General features: G+C 38.1%; 1 protein-coding gene across 4 annotated transcripts in view; it reads right to left on the bottom strand.

Moving 5' to 3' along the window:
* Nucleotides 1-24,762, bottom strand: part of ICA1 (islet cell autoantigen 1) — a 75,749-nt gene that overhangs the window by 4,937 nt on the left and 46,050 nt on the right. For 2 of the 4 annotated variants that reach the window (XM_072851487.1, XM_072851484.1), the window contains exons 8-14: nt 21,500-21,625; nt 21,212-21,310; nt 13,581-13,675; nt 11,410-11,459; nt 7,677-7,739; nt 7,511-7,552; nt 3,314-3,595 (exon numbers count right to left, since the gene is read on the bottom strand). In XM_072851487.1, the coding sequence (XP_072707588.1) occupies nt 3,314-3,595; nt 7,511-7,552; nt 7,677-7,739; nt 11,410-11,459; nt 13,581-13,675; nt 21,212-21,310; nt 21,500-21,625 (757 nt within the window). The remainder of the gene's footprint in view (nt 1-3,313; nt 3,596-7,510; nt 7,553-7,676; nt 7,740-11,409; nt 11,460-13,580; nt 13,676-21,211; nt 21,311-21,499; nt 21,626-24,762) is intronic. The other 2 variants (XM_072851485.1, XM_072851486.1) reach the window with 2 other exon arrangements.

Below are 24,762 nucleotides of genomic sequence, written 5' to 3'. Positions count from 1 at the left end.
ACTGATGTTCATTTACACTGATGTGACTGGCAGACCACAGAGTGAAACACCGAAGACCAGTTAACTCCTTTGGAGCCCTCCTTTTGAGGCCCTGGACTAAGGCTTGGTAAGTAGCACATCCATGAGAGATGCTATGGATTTGGTTCTCTGTTCGTTGAAACACAGGTAGCTCAAGTACCACTTAGAAAACAAAAAGAACCTAACAGCAGCAACAAAAACATCCAACCAAAATGCTCCACAAAATGAGTGATGCTTTCGTAATGAACTTATGCATCTATGAAGGTACTGGGAAAGACTGACACAGAATTTTTCTTAAATACTTTCATGAATTATGTTTTTAGTGTCCACTCACTGTGAGCTACAGAGAACTTTGCCTTTGAAAAACAAACTGCAGCCTATCAATTTGAAAGCAGTTGTTGGCCCTAAGTCTCTTCTGGTTTGCCGGTTCACAGGATGGCTTCATTACGTGACTAGACAAAAGATTATTGCCCTGACAGCAAGGAAACCAAACAGCTTACTTTTCAGCTAGCATCTTCACAAATGTTACCACAATTAAATTTAGAAATGGAAACTGTGAGCTGCACATTTTCTTACCAACTAGAATATATGCATATGTAGGTAAGATAAAGAGGAGCCCTTAGTGGGGCAAGTAAATGAGGCCATAAACATAATGAAAGAGAAAGCCAATGCACTCTGTGAAAAAGTGGAAAGGCAACCAAACTACAAAGCTGTATCTGGAGGGGAATCTAAAAGATTTGTGGGGAGCATGCTTTGTTTCTACTATATATATACTCATTTATATATATTTTAAACCAGCACCTGGTTGTCCCATAGCAATTCAAAGTCCCATTGTGCTAGATCCTGCCTATAAATACAGCCAGAGAAAACTCTGAGCTGGGAATTCCTGACCGTAACAGTTTATAACCTGCATAGCATTGTGCCTGTTTTACAGATTAAGATCTGAGGCAGAGAGAAAACAAAGCCCCAAAGATTTATGAGTGTGCTTAACGTAAAATAAGTAAGTAATCCCACTGAAGTTAATAGAAAAGTTAATGTGCTTAAAGTTAAGCATGTGAGTTTTAAGAATCTTTATGGTCTTAAGGCCAAATTCACACAGGAAGTATGCAACATCGAAGCTCCAGTGTAGCACCTCATGCTGAATAATTATTAAGCAATCCTACCAATTAGGGGGGAAAAAAAAAAAAGTGTAGGATATATATCACAAGTCCTCATTAAAAATATCCATAATTCATATATTCTAATATTTTCAACTTGTATGTTTAGATATGTTTATACTGCAGTTAGTATTTTATTTTTTAAAAAAGTCTCTGTTTCCAAATTCATTTACAAGGTCAAATCATTAAAGAAGCGCTGTGAAATGAGATGCAGTTTAAGATTAAAGTTGAGATTTCATAAGATATAAAATGGACAGAATTTCACCTTCTGTTAAAAAATGAGAAACAAAAAACTTAAAAAGAAAAATAGCCTTTGAAAGTTAGTTTAAATAATGCACTTTACTTGGCAACTAGAGTCAGCTGGGAACATGCTGACTATCAGATACAATCATTCAGCTGATTAGCTGTGACTTTTCAAATGCCAGTAGATCAATTACCATGATCTTCTGCCAAAACCTTGGAAATCCATTTGAAAACATCAACATGTTTTATTCTTTCAATACATATTTATTCTTTTCCTTATTCAAAAAGATTTTGGGATACCATGTTGACTGGAACAGATTTTCCATTTCTAGTGCTCCTTGAATGCAACATACCTGAGTTCTGATTTTGAAGTGCTAACAGTGCAGCCAATGCCAGTGTCTTGGGCAAATGAGAGCAATAACAACCACCTCAGAAATGATACCAGCCCTGTTTGCCATTTACACCTCAAAAATATTTTTCCTTTAAAAACATGTTTACATTTAAAAACATATACAAACTCTGAAAAAAATCAATTCCATAATATTTCTGTTGCTATTTTCAGTAATTTGCTTAAAATCTGTTTATGTCTCTGTATCAAGAAAGGTGTTTTTCATTGTTCCTATTTCCCCTTTCAATAGATACCATGTGTGCTTCTGGTCACAAACTGTTTAATTTGACAATGCAATGACTAAACCTCATGATTTTTTAGCTCATATTTTATGAGGTCAGATCCTACACTCTTCCAGTCCCTCTTCACTCTATCCATCATACTCATATATGCATGTACCTCAACACAAAAATACATCTAAAACCGTGCATCATTGCAAATGTCACTCCCCCAGTTTCCATCTGACCTTTGAAGTCAGTGAACCCAAATATCTTGCTTTAGGGGTGGTGGTGGTAACTGTATTAATTATAAGGTAAATTTGACTTTCTTATTCTTGCCAAAATGCCACAGGTTGTTTGACATCATGTATGATTGTACCAGTTGCATGGGTTCCAAGAAGTAGTCTTCAGGATGGAATCAGTCTGCTAGTCTTTCCTACATCAGTCTTCGCCAAATGAGATTTAAATGACTTGGGACAGAGCCCAAAAAGGCAAGCTCCTCCTCCAGCTTGCAAAGCCCTAGGAGAAATCTAGCTGGACTGTGGGGAGGACGAAGGTAGTTGCTGTTGGCTGGTTATCACCAGCCTGCCTTCCTCAAGGCCAAAACAGCAGCAAGAAAGCTCTGCCCTAGTTCCCCTCTTTCCTTTCCTCTCCCCCCAGCAGCAGCTTGGAAAACCCAAGAAAATGGACTGCATAGAAGAAAGGGGAGAGAGAGTTGCATCAGTAGATAAACTGCCTACAAGAGGAATCCACCTGTTGCTCTCATCCATTGTTGCTAGGATGAGACAACCCATTCTACGTTACCCATATCCCTACATGCAACAGTATGGGATGCATTGAAAAAAAAAGAAAATGAATGAATGCAATCGATTTTCACTAAGTTGTTTAAAAATAGCTTTCCTAGACAAAATACAGTAATAATTTTTGGTTCTTTGGCCCCTTAACAGAGACAGCAGTTATGATTTAAACAGTAAAACCCACTCAAACAGATTTTTTGTTACAGAAAAAAATGTCTCAAAGCCCTACAGAACATGTCAGGAAGCTCAATGAAAATATTCAAGACAGTAATTTTGACTTCAGGTTTTAGGGTACTTCATTCACAAACCCTGAAGGAGCAGAGCTAGAAAAACAAATATGCACTCGTGTTTTTCTCCAGGCCACGCTCTGCTTTAACTTCAGGGTTTCTGCAGCAATGGCACAACATAAGCTGTCACCACACTTCTACATAGCAGAAAACCATACTCTAAAACCTAAAACCAAAATGCTAACAGAACAAGATGAGCTCTTACCATGTAAAGATGACTGCAAGTCATTCATGTTTTGGTCTAACAGCTGTGAGGGCAAGAAGCCTGATGGTGTTGGTGCCACAGATGATGAAGTGTTCTCCACATCTCCAGCTGAAGAGTTCATGGTGAGATCAGCAAGTGCAACCTGTCCAAAAACAGCTGTCCACTCTTTGCTGAATTCCCCCTCATCCAGGGAGGAAGCGTTGAGGATCTCATTCAGTAATACCATGTCATCCTTATCACCAGGTTCTGACTCCAAGGACCTCACAAACTGATCCTTTGAAGCTGTCTCAGAAAAAGAGAGTCAAGATAAATAGTTTTTTAGACAAACAAAGAAAAGAAGGAACCTTTTTAAAACTAGGTTTTAAATCTAGGTTTTGTATGTTAAGAGAGATGGAATATTTTTGCGTGAATATTTGTTTTCTCTTTTAGACCCAGTTCTCTTGGACATCTGGGCTTGTAGCTTATGCAATGAGTAATTCCTTGGTTATCTTAGATAACCTCACTGCTGTTAAGACTAATTTCTCATTAAAAACCATAAGTATGCTTAAAAAAAAAAAATCTATTAAACACCACACCAAAAATCATTACATAGTCTAATATTTAAAACATTGGAGAAGATGACTTTTGTGTTGCTTTTTGAAGCATTATACAAAACTGTCAAAAAAATGGAATATAAATTGAAAATAAATAAGAGTCGGGATTATTCTAGAATTTTGTGAGAACATACTTAAGATGACCTTTATGACCTTCTAACCAATGCTTGAATTATTGGGGTATTTCACCATGGGAACAGGTTACTCTACACAGAGTGAGATTTCTATACTGTTCAATGCTGTAGTAACTTCTTTTTTCCTCTCTTAGGCTGCTGAGAAATAACTATGGCCACTTTCCTTCTGATTCTCCTTGCTAGTTTTTCTAGCACCAGAAGTGCAACTGAAGAAGCTCTTAGATCACTCAAGACATTACTCCTTAAAAACAATTTTTCCTATTTCAGAAATGTTAAATAGTTTTATAAAAGACATGAAGCTTGTTACCAGAAACGTAATCCTTTTCTTTAGCTTACAAAATATTTGGAGAGTGAAAGAACTGTCAAGGAACCCCAAGTGTTATTTTACTTGGAAACATTTAGAGCTCCATTGTGGGAGTAGGCAGAGGACAAAAATGGTGGTTAACAACATTGATAATGTTACGTTACTGAAACCCAGATCAGTTTATCTTAATTATGCTCATTTCAAACTTGTGGTAAGGCACAGAAGCAACTTCAGTTTTCTAAAGTTTGGATAGATCAGCTGAGCTCTGCGAGTTGAGTACAACTTGCAAAGATGTTTTTAACCCTTTTGGGTTGGGATAAAAGATTGATAGTAGCAAAGTGGTTGCAACAGGCCATTTTATTTAAATACAATGGCCTTCTCAGGAAAGTTCCTTTTTAATAGCTGTAATAATTTATAATTAAATGGCTGAAGTTGAGTCAGAGGAGAAAAAAAAGCGCTGTTTTAAAATCAGCTGATGAGTCAGCATACACACCTATGTACTAAGAAACAAATAAACCAACACATAATATAAGGATTTTATTCATTACTGAAGTCAGCTCTGAGATCCACCTCCTTTCTAATTCACATCTTTATATACCTCTGTACTCCCTGACAGGGCCCAAAAATTAGAAATAGAAACATTACAAACACGTCAATTCTGATGTTCCCACTAGACTATAACTAAAATACCATAGGAAACAATTTGTTCTCATGAATTTTCAGGCTGCTTTCCCATCTTCAGATAAACAGCAAAGAATGTTAATGTTGTCCAAGCACCTACAATTCCCCCAAGCTATTCAGCAGGTGAGGCAGAGGGGTAAATCCTTCCATAGGGGAAAGACACTTGCTATTTCAAAGGCACTTAAGAACTCTGATCTCTATGGGGCATCACCATCCCAAAGCTGCTTTGAGGAGGCCCCTTCATGAACTTGGAAGGCTTACAGGGGGAGATGCAAAAAGAGCATCATTAGTAACAGATCTGCTAAGGCATAACGCCAACACTGTACCTAACCACAAATGACATTTGCTATAATGGAACAAAGACTTTGCAGCAACACAGCTCAGAGCAAAGCTCTACTTCATCTGGGTATCCCACTACAGTTGTCTCATTTTTACTGGGGGAGAAAGTACAACATAGAGCTTTACATTTGAAGAGCAGTGAGGTCTTGCTGTAGTGCATATGACCACCAGACATCAGAGGAGTGACACATTTCTTGTCTCAGGAGTCTTTCTGTTCTTCCTGAGGGGACGATGCACCCAGGGCAGGGGAGGATAGGGTGGTGCTTATTGCTCAGGCTGCCCCAAGTAAGCACCAGTAAATTCTACTCTTGTTTGCAATAAAGGTTATCTTGAAACAAGTCTTGCTTATTGAGATATTACTCATGTGGCATCTCTGATAGATCACTAGAATGATACGGACTTTCTCACCTCACCCATAAATCTTCTATTACTTCTTTTCCTGTTTCTCTGTTTCCACTACCCATTTTCACAGTCAAAATCCTTTTTTTGTCTGTACATGCTGCCCCATACCTTATAAATGTCCATTAAAAAAACCCCAAAGCTCCCAATAAAACACTGAAAAAACAACGTCACTATGTTCTTTTTTGTAGTTGTTTGAACAAGCCTCTAGCAATGCTCATGTTCCTTTGCAAACGTGCCTCGTTTTGCTGGTATTTAAAAAAATTAAATGCAAAGAGAAACTAAAAATATTTGCAATGATACATGATCGGAAACACAGGATAAAGACTTCCTTCTGAAACACACACAAAAGTGTACCTCTAACTATAGTGGTGCACTTAAAATGATACAATATTCATTAGCCTAAAGCTAGCTAGTCTGTAGAATTAGGGTAAATGGCTGATATTGTAACATTAACATAACCATCCTTATCTGATGTAGCTGCCCCAGAACTGCTTTCGGATTGATTTAACTATTTGATTAAAGAAAAAAAAAAAAGCCTTCTAACTGACATAGCTAAACTTGTATGACCAATATTTGTATGCATTATCTGTATCTCCACTAAGAAGGTCCAACAAGGAATGGAACTGAGTAAGGGGAAAACTAGAAGAAAAAAGGCCACTATCAGACATGCACTGACCTTTTTTATTAACCACAGAAAAGAAGTCATCACTACCTTATCTATCCACAGATTAGGGCTGCCTTCTGCACAGGAAGCTGAGGAACTTCCCCTGTTTCTGCCTTCATGGGTGATTCCCCACATGGGTAATTTCTCCACAGTGCAAGAGACTGCCCGTTGCAAAACCAAAGTCGAAGTGTTTGCAAATGCTCTCTTCCTTACCTACCATGAAGGCAATGCCTTAAATACCCCAATTACACTCTCAGTCTGACTGACTAAACCGCACAAAGGGATTTTTTCTTTGCTTCTTTACTTGCTTTTTGAGTTGCCACTGTTGTTTTTGTTGTTGCTGAAGTTTTTTTTACTCATTCTTCTGAGATATATCAGTGAAAAGCAAATGAGAAATTATAGGCAATACTCTTACTGCATATGAAAACCACATATGAAAAAATATAAAACTTTCAGACAAATTTTTCATGTGTTACATGGTAAAACAGTACCCTTTGGAAAAAAACAGCACATCCCCTTGAGCTGCCACTGATCTAACAAAAGCATAAGGATAGGAGTAGAGCCTGGAATGAAAGACTGCTCTCTCATGTGCATGAGAACAGCACAGCAGATTTAATTAACTATCTGGCTGAAAGAAGTCACCAGTTCTTACATGGTTTTAAGAGGACTAAGTAATTTGTTTCTGATATAATATCTTGTGGTTACTAGAGTAACCAAGGGTTGTGATACAACAACTAAAGAACCAAAAATAAAAGTTTATGAAATGTTATAGGAGGGGTAAGGTTTACAGTGGAACCTAATTCAGTGGGGCAAATAACAATATAGTCCAGTATACCTAACCTTGAATCACCTGCTACAATGTGTTTTAGCCCCAGTAAGGTTTACTTCACATTATAACATCAGGAATAGTGCCTCTGCACGTATATGAAGTTGTTTCCTTTAACACTGTTTAAATACTGCAGCTGAATAATTTCATTCAACCTTTCAGATTATGGAAACAATTAAGAGCTCAGATTAAAATTATACTTGGTGCTTGTAATTGAAAAGCAGATGAAACAGATATGCACAAATGTTTCATACCATTTTCTTCAGGTTGAAGGTCTAATAAGTCATCTATGGCACCTAAGAAGAAAAAAAAAAAAAAAGAAAAAGAAAAAAGAAAAAAGAAAAGCAACAAAGGAAGGTCTGCGGTACACTGACAATCAGTATGTATACATCTAAAGGTAGTTTTCTTAAGTCTCTTCACCTGAGTTCTGCTTGTGGTTACAATTTCCTTGTAACGTGGATATGACATCCTTGCCATCGTCAGCTGTAATCAAGATCCATAAACACATCAAATTGAACTTGGCACAAGACCATGCTTATAAACAATGTCACCAGAAGATCAACATGCAATGGTTGTTGGTATTCATGTTTAAAGTGAACCTGGTCACAATGGATGAAAGACCCAAGCTATAAGCATTTCCAAGAACTGAGGAAAAATTCTGAATAACAACCTGGGGGGGACCTTCCTTTGAATCACTGCCTGCCACACTAGCCCATCTCCAGGCTGAGTGCACCCAACTGAGGCAACTGCAAGAATCAGACAGGTTTCTGCTGTCCTCCAGAAGCAGAGACACTTCTTTTAGAAGCTTGTACTTACACAGGCCAGGAGAGAACACAAAAGTGCCCAGAACCTCATCACTCCCTAAATCGCCTTCCTGGACAACATGTTCTTCCTCATGACACCAACACTGGGAATAGGGAAAAGGAATCTTCCCCCAAAGCACCCCAGGCCATGATATAAGTAATAGCACCTCTCCTCCTGCAGGAAAATAAATGGGCTAAGACCAATAGGAGGGAAAATGTATAGCTGAGGGTTATAGGCTATCAGAGGTGGAAAAAACACCACCGCGCCCCAACTGTAACTACCTTAAGTTCTGAGCAAGTTTCTTAGATTAGACATGGAGCCAGAACAATCATCTAGATTCTGTCTATCAGTGATGAGAAAGGCACATCCCTCAGGTGATTAATCCCATTTAAGATATGTAGCAAAACAGGAGGGATGAGTTACCTGCTGAACATGCTTTCTCTCCCCATTAACTGTGGAGGAAATCTAGCTTCTAGACAAGTAAGTCTGTAGCTCTAAAGGTAAATGAAGAGGTCGGTCACAGTACTGCCAGAACTGGAAGGCAGATCTCCTGGAAGCCTCAAATTTGAGGCTGGAAAGCAGAAATAAAATTCTCTATAGGGGAATAAAAATTGAATGCCAAACCCTTTCAAAAGAAACCTCATGGTGTGTTCAGAATTAAATGAAACAGAACAGCTTGCTGTTTGAATCATATTATTTTAACAAGGCTTTGCTAGGACAATGACAGAAATGTGCTACCAGCACTAGAATCAGCTGGTCGTTTAAGGACCCATGATCACATCCGATTACACTCTATATAGATATAGATAGGAGAGGCATAAACACACCTGGACAAATATACATGATGCTTCCATAAATGGACAATGCACAAAGCTAAAGGGGAAAAACCCAACCCTAAACTGACTGGCAGAGGGGAAAAAAAAAAGATCAGAAAGATAAGTTCATGAAAGGTGAGATATGGATTGCCACAATTTTGTAATGAAAAAATTACAACTGTTGCTGAAAGCCTGCCTTAGTTCAGTGGTAAACATGATGGAGCCAATCTTAAGAACAGCCATAGTATATTAAGGGAAAATGCAGAGAACGATAAAAAATTGGAAGTTATGAAGCAGAAGTAGTTGATGAGGAAAACTATGAAGAAACACAGCTCCATCACTAGTAGCACTACATCTGTATTACTTTAGTACGTACAGAGTACTTTAAGAAAAAAAAAAAATCTTTGGAATGGCACAGACCCACTAGTGTATGGAGATGGAAAAATTTAGCAGAGCAGGCAGAAGTATTCCAAAATACTTGAGTTCCTTTTAGGGGAGATGCAGAAAGAAACAGAACAAGGTATTTATATTATGGACGATGGTGAAATATTTTACAGCCCATAAGTAACTGAGATTCTAGAAAACATCTGCTAAGAAAATATAAGTCAGATTTTGTATCCAAGAATATTAAAATATCTCATCAGAGAGATATCTGATCTAATTAATTGCAAAATGGGTGAAACTTCAACACACTGGAAAAGTTCTAGTATTGTGTCATTATTACAAAAAACACCCAAACAACAACGATAATTAACAGGGTGACTCAAGTAATTGTAGGTAACTATGGGCTGGTAACTCACCATTACTCCTAGGCAAAACATTAACTGAGTCCCATTCTGTATGGGATTCAGCAAAAGAATACGAGCATAATAAATGCCCCTATAATAAAAGGTGTTTTTATGGAAAGCAGACCTAGTTCAAAAAAACCCAACTAACTTCATTCTTTGATAAAACTATGAGCTTTCTTTGGTAAAGATATTTGTTTAGAAACAACTTGACTTTGCACTGCATAGCCTTCCAGCTAAAAAGTTAGCACCGCATAATATCTATAATGAACATATTGAATGGATTAGGAACATGACAACTAACAGATGTCAAAAACCAGTTGTTAGGAGAAATAATTGCAAAGTAGAAGTGTTTCTAGTTTAGATCTGCAAGGTTTAGTGTTATATCCATCGCTATTCAATGGCTTTAGCAGTCATCTGGAAGTAAACACAAAATTACTCTTGAAAAAAACATGCAAACAACTAACAGACTATTAGAGGTGGTCATTCAGGCCAGTCATTCAGTTTCTGTAGTCAGAGCTGGGAGAATTTAATACCACTAAGTTGGAAGTTTTACTTCAAGGAATAAGGAATATAAGCCATGCTGCAGAAAGGAAGAATGAGTCCTGGAAAGCTGTGACCAAAAGGAACTGAGTCTTGATAAACAACAAATTCAAATATGAGCTTCTAACTCGATGTTGCAGCAAAATGAGATATCCTTCTTGGATATAGAAACAGGAATGTGATTTTACCTTCTAGAAACACGACAGGAGACACCAACATCAGAAATGTCTTGTCCAGTTATATATTTCACATTTTAAAAGGGATGTTGGAAAGCGGAATGGAAACAAAAACTTAAAAAATAAAAGGCTAGAGAAGATGTCTTCAAGACATCAGTCTGGTTAGTCTATCAAAATGAAGATGCAAGAGGTGTCTTGATTTTAATGTAGTACCTTTTAACTACCTTCCTGGAGGATAAAAGACTACATACTAAAGGGATTCTCCACTGATTTAGTAGAAAAAGGTATACTATAAGCCATGGCATTATTTAGGCTGGAAAGACTTCTCGGCGTTACCTTGTCCAAGCCCCTTGTTAGAGTAGAGCCAGCTATGAAGTTTTGATCAGGTTTCCAAGGGACATGTCCTGTCAAGTCTTGAAGATCTCCAGGGATGAAGATTCCACAGCCCCTCCAGGCACCTTTTCCAGCACTTCGCCACCCTTACCATGAACACTTCCTTTCCTAGTATGTAATCAGAATTTCCCTTCCTGTCACTTGTGTCCTCCCACTGCCTCCCATTCTTTCACTGTGCACCTCCAATTAGAGCCTGGCTGTGTCAGTGGGTAATAACCACCCATCAGGGCATTGGCAGCGGCTGAGTATGACTTTGCCTAGCTTTTAGGCAGAAGTTCCACTGAATTAATCAAGTTTTAACAGAGTACATGTTTAATCACTGGAATAAACTAGCAAGCTAAGTGTCATACTTTCCTTGTCTTGACACCTACTAATCTGTAGATCCTTTCCTTGAGGACATGCCCAATGTAAGAATTACACTTTGGAAGACAAGCTATTTGACCTGTCTGAGAGTAACTGAATGAAATGCAGTGGGATGTAATATATAAGAGGTTAGGTTTAACGGATCTGCCTAGCCCTAAATTTTATGCATTTGTAGGGATTTTCTGGGTGAAGTTAAGCATATATGAAATAAACAAAAATGAAAAAAACATGTATTATAGCACTTACGCAGTTATGATAACATGAAATAAAATACCTGAATAGTTTGATTCCTTGGTATGGCTCTCCTCATCTAACGAAATCAACCTTAATTTGAAAGAGTAAGAAAAAAAATTGAGAATAATTCTAAGGCTATAGAATAATAATACATTTTTCTCTTTTTGGTCACATCATTACAGAATCATATCAATAACAAATAAACAGTAATTCAGATAGACTCTTGCATTTGCTGTATATGCTGGTCTGTTGTTAACTTTTATTGTTTCATTGGCAGAAGTCTGTTGAAAACAAAAATTAGATTGAAGATGAACTATCAAAACCTACCACCCTTCCATTTTTAATCTAACTAAATCTCTGTAATGAAAAGTACAGTGTATTCTGCTTTTCCAGATTTGGTCTTTCGTAACTATCGTGAAGGAGGTGCAACTGTTCCAAAAAAACCCCCAAACCACCCCCCCCCAAAAAAAAAAAAAACAAAACAACAAAAAAAACCCCAAAAACCAAAAAACCCCCCAAACCAACCCCCCCCCGCTGCCCCCAAACCCACTCCCACTGTGCACTTCTCTTTTTAACAGCAACTAATTAAAAATCAAGTCAGGTAAGTTTTGTCCCATATCAGCATATTTCTAAACAACCAAATCAGCCGTGTTGATGAAAAAGCTCTTAACAAAAAAAAAGCTGTGGTTTACATGCAATTCTTATACAAAGGTAATCTCTTCAATGAATAATATGTACTTTCTAACTGCTATTATTTTGTGTAAAGCCATTCAACTAGTAGGGAATGAAGCAGCCACAAGGCTGATGTGGTGGTGAGGAGGACTGTGTAGGCACATTCCTCCTCTCCTCTAGTGATAGGACAAGAGGAGCCACCTCCCCTGCTCTTGAGGATAGGCTTGTGGGGAGCAGAGGAAAATTAGATTCAGGCCAAATTCTAGTATAATGAATGTTTACTGTGAATGGAAAGTTCATGAGGATTTTAAAAGCTTTGTGTTGCGTAATTCTTCTAGAATCTTAGATGTTTGTTTATGGTTTGTTTTAGACAGCAAAATGGTGACATATTGTTTCCCCTCAGTTTTATAACAGACAAGGAAAAAGATAATCCATAAATAAAAACAAATACAACCATGACATGGCATCTGATGCATTTGCTGGTAGGTGCCAATGCACACATCTTGCATGAATCATGCATTCATTCTAGAATTTTATATTCAACACTGAGGAAAACAATTGTTTATGACATTCTTTATTATTGTCATGAGAAGCAGCGGATTCAAGGAACTGCTGTGGAAACAACCACTTGCCAAATGGTACTTGGCTGAGTCCTTTCTAATCTGAATAGCACCAAACCTAACCAATTTATAAAGTGATTTTGGTCAGTGGTTCTGAATCTAAACAAGCAAAAAGGACTGGAAAACTGAACTCTTTAAAAACCCATTATTATAAATAGCCAAGCAAAATCCACTAATTATCAGTCAAGCTGTTCTCTGCTTTTTGACAACTGATCCTTTGCTGGGTGCTTCATTTAAGCAGGGACAGTCAAAACAACAGGTGGCAGCAGGATTATATCAACGTTGCATCTCCTTGCAACTGAATCCTGATGGTCCTATAGGGCAGGGATCGCATCTCATTCTCCTGTTCTCCTCTCCCCATAGCAGCCCATTCATAAGTCTCTCTCACCTCAGAGCTACAGGTAACTCAAACCTTGATAGCATCAGCTCACTTAGATGTACTTTTTACTAAGTACCTACTGCTTCACTGGATTACTGACTGATGCTGTATATATTACAAAAACTAATCGCTGCTCAAAGCAATCAGGAATCCATATCCTATTCCCAGGTGAAAGGAGATGCTGCTGAAGGGAGAAATACAATGCTCATGTATCTTCTCCCATGTGTAGTGGTTTACCATTTCTTTTACTAAAGAAAAATGAAGCAAAAGCTGAAAAATAAAAAGAAAGCTAGGAAAGATGAAAAACATACAAAGGTTTAATGGGTCTTCTTAAAGCTCTTAATTTCATCATAAAGTTTATTAGTTTTCGTGTACACATTACAGAATTTCTGGAATTCTTGTATTAAGCTTACTATTAGCTAGTGTGATCAGACGCTATGTCTATATTTCCATTTATAAATGTTTGGTGACTTTAGCAACCAGAAAGCAGATTATAGACAAAAATACTTATTATTTTAATATACAGGCCATGTGACTTACTGACTTTGCTGATCTTGTACTGATTTGGTGCTCTCAATCTGCAGGTCCTCTTTTTCTGCTTTTTCTGTTAGTTTATTCACAGGATCTTGTAAGCTCTAGATCATAACCATAATATAAATGAAGAGAAGAAAACAAATGGAATCAGGGAAGGAAAAGTGTGTAATTTAAGGCCAAACCAGACTATAGAACCTACACAAATTAAGCAAGAATGTTTCTGAGCTGTATCAAAACTATATCTGACTCAAACAAGCAAAATAAAAAATGTTAGAAGATACTCATTCAAATTGAGTCACATGAACACACTTTATATAAGAAGGTGACTCTTGGCTACTTCTAAACTCATGTTCTGTTTCTAATATTTCTAAGTAAAACCATCTATACCATGTGCAAAGCAGGCACTAAAAGCATGTTTTTTTGCCATTTTGGGGGTTTGCCTTTTTTTTTTTTTAAATATGAGAAAAATTCATTCTTTACATCTATTCGTTCCTCACCTACTGCTTCTTTATTTTATTCTCTTTTTTCCCCTGACACAACTATTCACACAACCTTGGCAACTGCACTGTAGTGGGAAGGTACTACTTGTATCCTGAATCTGAAAATGAGGGTTAAAATCTTGGATGATTAGTTAGACAGATGCCCGGTGTGGTATTACAAAACCCTACTGTCCCTTTGCAATTTGAAAGGCCATGCTATAAGATAACAATGTACAGTTTCATGGTCAGCATTTTTATAACCAAAAATTTGGACATGTGAACAAGCCAACACATAAAGCATTATAGACTGATTCTTTGAGATTACAGAAATGATAAATATACTACTGGTTGTCCCTGTTATGCATTAATTGGGATTTCTGTATGAAAAATTAAAGAACCGAAGATAGTAATTAAATAATCGCAGATGTTAGCAATGTGAATATTTGGCTCTATCAAATGGTTTTGCTGTGAAGGTGAAAACATGTTCCTCCTTCCAAAGTCCAACTCAGTTTCTGAAAAATAAAACCATGTTTCACGTGACTACTCCTGACCACTTGTAATTAAGTTTATTTGTGTCTCACTGATATTCCTAGTAGTGCATGTCATCCACCTTCTCCCCCATCCCCCAAAAAGCTGAGGCTAAAACAAATAAGCCACCTTTTGTACAAAACATAATGAACACAAAAAGGTAGTGGCTTTGCATCTGGAGTTTTAACAAAATGGTAGTATGTTTCATCAGAATAATAAAACAAAGAAAAAAACCACGGCCGCTAAGTCCATCTCATCTATTGAATAAAAGTTAAGAGTCCCCAGCCCATTTCTTACAAGAAAACCATTCCCAGGTGTGTCGCAGGTCTTGTTTGCACTGCCCTGTTATCCAGGACAGACGAGTCCCCAGAAGGGGAAGTTCAGTTTCTGCTTGGCTCAGTACTTGTCTGTATGAGGAAATGTATATTTCAGTGTTTTAGAAACCAAACTAATGGACCTGTTGTATACTGCAGTTGCATTTTTTTTCCTCTCTCAGTAAATTAATTCTTCTATCTAATACCACAGATTAATTCGTCATAAGCATCTGGAGTACTGCAGACATGGTGTGTCAAAAGATGAGGGATCACAAAAGCAGCAATAATAGAGGCATTAAAGAAATTTACCTTATTCTACGGTTGCCGCTTTTTTTTTGAAACTGTAACAGTGCTTACCAGAACCACTTGTAAGTGTGCTTTTTGGATTCTGAATAATGGACACTAGCCACCTCAGCTAGATCACCTATGAATTAATATGTTACCCTTTAACTGCATTTGCAACATGTATTGATTAGATTGCACTTCTTGTACTATTAAAATTGATGGGAATTACTCCATTGACTCCAAGAGGCCCTGGGTTAGAGTTCAAAAACATAAGAACATGCACTATACTTGCACAAAAGTGCAGTGCAGAGGAAGACAGCAGAGCTTTGCATTACAGGGACTGTACTGCTTTGGGCACTTGAACTGTCTTGGACACCTTCATAGAAGGGCACGCAGTTTACCGTAATCAGGAGGTGATGGTGCAATAGTATAGCAGCCACTAAGTATAGCAGCACAGAGCCTGCCCCAAAAAGGATGTAATGGTTTCAAACAACAAACAGAACTACTTTAAGTACTGCCTAATTATACAAGTTAAAGAAAATTATCAGACGTAAAATCTTCTGCATCTTCACCAAGACAAATACAAAGAAATCAGCATCCTTCTTTAAGGAACTACATTTTATGATGCTTCCTTCATGAGTGTTTCAGGAAATCCATATTTAAAGGACTGATCAAACCGCGGAAACAGCATATAGAAATGGAGTTCACAAGTACCTTGGGAAGGAAACAGCATGATAATAATGGCATTTAATATTTCCTGTATTAGAAAAATAAATATAGCTCTGAAATATAGCTTCAGTTTCAATGGAGATTATTATAAAAATTGTTAAAAATCACCAGCTGTATTTTAATGCAATAATTCAATTTAGCAATTTAATTTAGACAATACTCTCTCCAATTCTGATAGCAAATAATGAAATTATTTTCCTCTATCCTGCCTCTCTCTATTCCACATCCCAATGTACACTATGAACTGAGATATCTTTTTAAAAAGATTAAGAAAAATCTTCAGAATGGGTATGAAATAAAACTGAATGTTAAAAAGCCACTGTAAACTGTTTTCTAAACAAGAACCCATGGTAATGTGATCACTATTGCCAGCATGCGTAGAAATGAAACTCTGATATTCTGTTGTTTCAGGTTACATCAGAAGAAGGGAAAAAGTCCCATCATCTAGAAAGTGCAGTGATTAAGCAAGGCTGTAAAAAGATACAGACTGAGTTCAGACAAAAGCAAGCACACTTCAGTTGGGTCTATGAAGCGTCCCTGACTTTGTTGGCTCAGAGCAGACAAATGTGTAACTTCACAGCACTCATAGGTGCTCGTGTGAACTCATATGGACTTTGTTGCGAGCTGCACCAGTATGTGACTGAAGGTAGGATCCTCTAGTGTTTAGAAAGCTTTCTTCTTAGCTTCATTATTTTTCTTTTACTCTAAAAATCAGGGTAAGACTCTTCATACTAGTAGAGCAAGTTCACAGTCATTCACTCTGCCTATCTTGTCTGTCTCTACAACCAAGTCACCTGGTGATATTTTGTTTGCTCCCAGTACTCAGACTAAATATCCAAGCTGACAAGGGGTTCCTCTGCTGCAGAGTTAACTCTGGTTCCAGCTCAGGCACTGTTCCTAGACTGACTGCTACTCACAAAATTCCTTCACCTACATCTGGCCTGCTTTCAAGTCAAGCCAAAGTCATCTGGACTGCACACAAAACCTGTCCTCTGCAGTTAAATCACCAGTGTGTTGACAACGTGCTCAGCTCGCCCACAGTTCCCCCCAGGTGCCTTGGACAACCAGTGCGCTTCCTCTTGACTGAGAAAGAATTAAAGCAACACAGCTAAGGGCAACTCCAGCAGCCAGGGATACATCCCAGGACGTCACGACACATATGGAGAAGTGAAACACCACTGAGGAGACAAAAACTTGGATATGTTTCATTTGAGGGGAGAGCTGAAAGGGAAGAGGAAAAGCAGGTAGTCTCAGAATTTCCTCATGGAGATTCATTTTAAAAAAAGGCAAAACACCCCCCCCCCCCCCCCCCAAAACAACCAAAAAACCGCCTAGAGATATATATTATATGCAATCTTGCCTGTAAGTAAAGTCATGGTGCAACAAACAGAAACGAGAAAGGATACCAGACTACAGCAGAGGTCAGCAGAAGGCAACAGTGTTGTAGTACCCATTTGGACAGAGTTCTCCAAACTATGTAAGGAACACGGGCAGCAGCGTTCCACTTTGCACGGAAATAAGTGGATGCACTGAGATTTACACCTCTTAACTCCCCTACCAGGGCTGCTATTATTTCTAGGCTCATACAAACTCTTCAGGAAGTTGGTATTATAGCATCAAAATGTAAAACATACAACTAAATATTCATTAAGTAACTAAAGCAAATAAGCAGTGACAGAAATTAGAAAGAGGTATCATTCATGAAAAGTAGCCTCTGAAATACATTTGAATTAATTTGATATATGGTAATTTCAAGACAATGAAACCTTAAAGGCTTTACCAAAACAGCAGCCCATCATCTTTAATATTACAGCAATGGATACAGTAACAGATACTTTTACATCACGATACATAGAGTTGTTAGCACATTAATAATCATCTTTCATCAAGCATAAAACTTGCAGTTAGGAAATACAGCTGCAATAGCACAATTATACTACTCTCAGCATATACCCTGAAGCAAAGAAAACAAATGGGCTGCTTTTCATTAAGGGACTTTGGCAAACATCTCTAAAGACAATGTTTTCTTTCCAGAAACAATCCCGAGAGGCGTTTAAGAGTCTCTTTCCTGAGGTAAACCTGGTACATGAATATATTCATACTACAAAATACAAATGGTAATTTTCCAGTACATAGCACCTTCTAATTTTTCAGTAAGACAATCTATGTCTAGGTCAAATATGAACAATTTCTTTAAATTCTTGTTTTAAAGTAAAACACTAATCCCACATACATGTACGCTTAGTTTAATTCAGAAGGATCACTTGTATGAGTAAAATTAAGCTGCTAGTATCAGAACTGGAATTGTAAAAGACAAAAATGACTTGCAATCACCAAATTCAAAACTTTCTTTTAGAAAAGATCCCTTTTAAGATATAAGACAGGAAAGAATATTCTAAAAGGGGTAACTCCCGATTAAACATAGAAATGGGCACATTGAAATATTTTCAGTATGCTTTAAACAATTATATATTTTGATTGTATTTTTTTTAATGCATAAAGTCAACAGCAGACACAGCATCTTCACTGGGTACACTTTCAGACCAGAAGTTTCTCCATCAGAAACTACACTTACCCTAGATCAGCTACAGCCATTTATTATACTTCCTAAAAAAATAATACTGTGTAATCTCAATGTAGAATTAGCTTGCAGCTCTTTCCTGATATATAGTTACTCTGGCATGAACATACGATCTGACTGGTAGGGATCAGTTCCCTAACCATAAACTTCTATTGTTATTCCACACCCAGGCCTAGCAGAGGAGACACGGGACTCATGGGAGTCCCACACCCTTCAGAAATGACAAGTCAGGGTGAGGTGACTTACCCTAGGAAGGCACCTGAAGTAGCAGCAGGCACCCATTCTCTTAGTCAACAGAATCTCACCTGATGCAACCACCAGATTTTGATTTAATCTCCTTAGAAATCGTTTAATATAAACAAACAGAAACTACTAATTGGGGGAAAAGACATCGTGGAGGAGACTTAACTTTGGTATAGAAAATAATCCCATCCTCTAGAGACTGACAGAAATAAAGACCTGATACTAAAAGGCAGTAACATAGTCTTATTCCCAAGCAGCTGTTTTCTGAAAGCGCGGACTTCCATGAAATTCTGTATTATAAAACTACCTCCTGATCAGCATCATTTCACAGCATACATATCACTGCAAAAACAGGAAATTGCACCTTTTCAGTGCAGGAGGCCAGCGATAAAAATGGTTAAGATTCTCATAACAAAGTTCGGCTGCATCCTAAACACACTACAATATTCACAACCATTTTTACAGTTACTTTTTGCTTCAAGGGAGCACTTGTTACATGTGCGTGGACTCAATGTAGATTGTATTTCTTCACCATAGATTCCCAACCTAATTTCAAGTTTAGATCATACTGAAAGGAGGAAGTTCAAAAGATAAGCATCCCCAAATCTCTCTCATCTTCCATCGCAAGGGTACTTCACGCTCCAGAACAGGTGCATTTTCTGTACAAGTTTCTCTCCAAGGTATCTGAATGCTACTATACATTTCGAAACATCATATGTCTTGTTCAAATAATCACATTTTTAGATATAGAAGAGAATGAAAAATAAATATGCAGCAACAATACAGGCTACCTACAGAAATTAGACTGAAATTGGTCGGTATTAAAGCAAAGAGAAAAAATTCCTCAGAAACCTTCTAACATCAGGAAGTTATGAGGAGAACACCCCACCAGCGTAGTACCAAGGCTCCTGAGCAGGCAATGGTGAGGAAATAAAGGGGACTTTCTTTTCTGGTTTGGAGTTTAACTGGTGAGTCTGTAGGCAATTACTAGCAATGTCAAGATAACTATGCCCAACTGTCTCCTGCTGAAACCCGGACATAAGCTCTGGCTAAAACCCCTCTTCCATGATGTGGACCATGCAAGGAAGAAGCTTAGAGTTATGTTAACTTCATAGCAAATGAGGACTTCTGCAAGACAGGATTCTTCAGAGGCTGGGTAAGATGAAACCGTTTATGAGTCTCCTTTTATTTTTGTCCTCTGGTCAGGAGAGATTGAGCTTGAAATTTGTTTGTTTGGTCTGTTGTGATGTTTCAAGCCGCAGGAGTAACAGTCTCCACAAGCTCTTTATGCACTTCAAAGTTCAGAAACCGCTCTCTCCCAACCCACATTCTAGAAAACAACTTTAAATATAGCATAGTCATGTACAGACAAGTTTGGTAGTCTGGGGTGAATTAAACCTTATACCTTCAGGTGCTTCTCTTCCAGGAGCTCTGGCGTAGCCACAGGCTACATAGCACAGTGCAGCCCAACTTCCACTTCTACATGTCATATGAACAAGCATTTCATGGATTGAGGCTATGACTTGCAATTGCTTTCAAACTGGGTTGTCTCTCCAAGAAAACAGCGGCTTTGCCACAAGCTGTTCATTCCTCACTTTCCTCCCGCTGGTAACACTTCCATCAGACCTCCTTCAGACAAATGTTATTTTTGTCCCATGCAAACAGGATCAGCCAATCACATAGCTATTACATTGCTGAAAATAACTACAGGACAAAACATCTATGAGGATAACTGGATAGTTAATGAATTTTTTCACTGTTTCCCATTCCTCTACTGAACCTCAAATTGCAATGGGCAAAGCAACTTCCTATGCAGGGGAAGGCATGACCAGGAAAATACACAGTGCCGAGTGCTTATTTTTAGATACCTAGTGAAACTCTGAACTCAGACTTCAGTCAGATATTGCACATATTCCATATTCAAAGATTACAAAGGATCAGCAAATGCCACTAGTCAGGCAAATGACCCACAGCATTTCCCACAGGAGTGAAGGGGTAGTAAGTCTGAGTACTTCAAAACAGGTGTGGGAACCCTGAGCATCCACGTTCATCATATTCAGTCCAATAAGGTGGTCTTAAAGAACGTGAGTTTTTAAAAACAGATGCAAAGGAAAAGTAGTATTAATTCACTTGCAGGATTTTGGAGGGCAACATAAATCCCTAATTCTGCTGGATTTTATGATTCTTTAGGAACAATCAAACACAGTCCCAGTTAGCACTGAAACACATACTTAAGTGCAGCCCTGAATAATGTCTTTCTTTGAAATAGGTCCCTTACTCACTGCACTCTACATACAGTGCTTGATCCTACTAGCCAGAAGTGTATTTAACAGAAAACCTGTATTTAAATGAAAAGACAGGACAGGGTAAAATTGTCAGACAATATACGGACAAAATATGAATCTGTGCTTTCTACATCCTTGTATGGTCTTTTATTTGTTATCACTGGGCAAACAAACATATCTATATATTCCTTACCTTTAACATAGTGAATTCATATGGCTGATAACCTTTGAAACTTTCATGGATGGCTGCCATCGTGTGCGAAGTTTTTTCCCAAAAATGAAGAAGGGTTGTCTGTAAGGCAGGATAAAACTTCAATGCAATGTTAGCTTTAACACCAATCTGCTTTCAGTGCAAATTTCACATCTCCCTTCCAATTCTAGTCATATATTCTTACAATTGAATATTGCCACGGTAACCTCTTAAAAAAACATATATTAACAGGAAATCTTTCCTTTGGAGGTCAACATTTTCTTTGGATACCTGATATGTTGTTAACACATGCGAAAGGAGGTTGCATCTGCTCGCTCCCAAAAGATCCACTTTTTGACAGACATCAGTCTTCAGTTTGTCAAAGTTGAGTTTTGCATGTCGCACTTGAGCTTGAACCTTCAAACAAAGGGACAATTGTTTATGTAGTGATTTTTTTTTTTCTCTGTTATTCTACCCCAGCTTCATGAAATAGCAAACTAATACAACTTTTAAGGAAATCAGACAACTGAACAGACTCAATTAAAATGTATATAGAACTTTATAGCATCAATTCCACTCAAATGAAGATATGGCAGGCTGATATGGGCTAAAATACGGCTCTTACTATCTTCTACGTTACTATTTTTCTAATATATTAAGTGAAAAAATTTTGGTTTCTAACCCCTGTTTATAAGATGGATATTAGTATTAAATATATACTGAGAAGACAGTAATTGGAAAACGTACTCATTTTGGTATCTCTTTACAGAAATACCAATTCAAAGCCTGACCAACAAATTTGGAACTAAAACTTTACTACATAATATACAGGTGCACAGGCAAGGATGTCTCCATGTACCTACAGTAGGAGACAAATTATACTGACAAACTTTGAAGTCGATCTGCAACTCTTGTTGACAATATAGCACTTCAATAACTTTGAACTGCTATAGAAATTTTGCTCATTAAAGTTTTCCTTCTAAAATGGAGCACTTTTCCTGTTTATTGATATAAGAAAAATATCAAGGTCCCCTTTTCCTAACACTATTCCTGATACAAGCCAGGATGCCATTGGTCTTCTTGGCCACCTGGGCACACTGCTGGCTCATATTCAGGCGGCTGTCAACCAGCACTCCCAGGTCCTTTTCAGCCAGGCAGCTTTCCAGCCACTCTTCCCCAAGCCTGTAGCGTTGCATAGGGTTGTTGTGGCCCAAGTGCAGGACCTTGCACTTGGCCTTGTTAAACCTCATACAACTGACCTCGGCCCATTGATCCAGCCTGTCCAGGTCCTTCTGTAGAGCCTTCCTACCCTCAAGCAGATCAATGCTCCCGCACAATTTGGTGTCATCTGCAAACTTACTGAGGGCACACTCAATCCCCTCATCCAGATCATCGATAAAGATATTAAACAAGACTGGCCCCAACACAGAGCCCTGGGGAACACCGCTTGTGACCGGCCACCAACTGGATTTAACTCCATTCACAACAACTCTCTGGGCTCAGCCATCCAGCCAGTTTTTTACCCAGTGAACAGATACATACCTCATAACGCAATCCGAAACGTTACAGTTACCATATTTCTAATCTTATTTTCCCAAACTCACTTAGACTATATGAGACTTCCAACCAGGCAGAAAAACAGCAAAAGATCTGCATCACAAATTCATCAGATGACCTACTCACACAAATTGAGGGACTCTTGGGTTGCTGGATACGTGGCAACTTTTTTCACTGATCAGATTGGCTCTGCATAAGTAATATAATAGGGTTGCACATATCATAGGCCTGAAATGTTCGTAATGAAGAAACTACCATAATTCAAAATTTCTGATAAATGCAGATTCTCACAGGTAAGATTTTAATTGTAGAAAAAGAAGATGCTTAGACTTTTTTTTTTTTTTAAATAAAGAAACAGCAGTGATACTCTACCTTTATAAAATAGCTTTGTGGTTACTGCATTCATCTAGAAAGGGAAATCTTCCAGGATAACTCCACATATTACACCAAGCAATCAATGAACAAATCTTGAGTTCTGGTAATAACAACTACATCTCAAACTTCTGACCTGTTCCAGTGCTCTAACCCCAAGACTACAGCATCTTATTGATGACTTGCTTTGGTTTGAAGCTCTTCAGTATGCCAAAACAACAAAGAGGGCTGTCCAGATCTGGAAGAGTTCTTTGATAACAAGGAGATGATTTGATGAGGTGGAGACAGATTTGAATTCCCTCAGGAAGGAGGAAATTGCTCCCATGGCTTCCACTCCTTAGGCAAGTATGACAAATGCTAAGCTACGATATAAAAAACCAAGGAGCAGCTACCGCCAAGATATCCCCCTACAAAGTACAGTATTTTGTGAAAAGCCCTACCCAGTTGGAACTACACTCGCATGAGCTGAGCCTGCCTCTTAGTTTGGGATCCTTGAGGGACTTTACACTACTACTTTTAGCTTGAGGATCTGTGCCTGGCTGAAGCCCGAGTGAGGCACCATGCTATCCATGCCAGAGGTCCCATCCCACCCACAACTCTCTAGTCAAAGCAGCAGGTGGGTAAAGAGCTTATAATTAGGCAGCAACAGAGGAGGACGGGAGCAGTGGCAGAAGCAGCAGAAAGTCTTTATCCAGTGCTGGACAGCACACCTTTGTCCTGCATTAGGTCCTCAAATCCTTTATTTGCTTTAGCTCCGAGTGACTGAGAGCATGGATTTACAACTTTGGTCTAAAAAGGAGAATTGTGAAGAAAATCATGGGCCTGTGCAAAAAGGAAATTCTAACTGAAATCCAAACATGAGATTACCTATATCTATTGCCAGCAAGAATTGCTACAACAGGAAGGTATTTAAGTAAGAGATGTTGTAGGGCTTTGAAAAACCTAGTGAGATTTGAGACTAAATTCTGATCTCAGTTACAGCCATGAAAATCCAGAGAAATTCAACTGATGTCAGTGGAAACGTGTCAAATATAAAACTATATTTTACAATGGTGCAGCTGAGACCAGAATCCCCTTCCTATTCAGTATCTCATAGCATTGGTGAAAACACAGTAAGAGCAGCTGTGGCTTTGTAGACTGATAGTCCAAGTGAGCAAAGAAAGAATGTTAGTTCTGGGGAATATAAATATTCTGTCAGAGATGGTGGCCCGCAAGGAAAAAAAAAAAAAAAAAGTACTACTAAATGCAATCATAAATTTCTACAACTGCAAGTTTGCACAAGGTCTTTATACAACAGACTGGGCTTTGGGTCTACCTCATGTCTCCAACTCCTTAAAAGAAGAGGAAAAAAATCCAGAAAACAAAAAACCTGTAAAGTTTGAGTTGTAGTCCTCCTGCATACAGTCTTCAGGAATATTTAGCAAGAAACAATGTCAGCATTTATCTTAACTGAACATGGAATTAGCATCTCTTTTAAAAGCTAGAGCATTCATGAAGAGAAAGAGGTCATCCACAACACAATGTGGAATACAAACCTGTAGGTTTGACATGCTCATACGGATGCTTCAATATACTTAATGCTGTGTTACCAAATGCCACACATTTCTCTTGCCAACTGGGGAAGA

This window comes from Ciconia boyciana, chromosome 2 (genome assembly GCF_034638445.1).
Source record: "Ciconia boyciana chromosome 2, ASM3463844v1, whole genome shotgun sequence".
In the NCBI taxonomy this organism is placed as follows: Eukaryota; Metazoa; Chordata; class Aves; order Ciconiiformes; family Ciconiidae; genus Ciconia; species Ciconia boyciana.
This window is presented reverse-complemented; position numbering and strand designations above follow the sequence as displayed.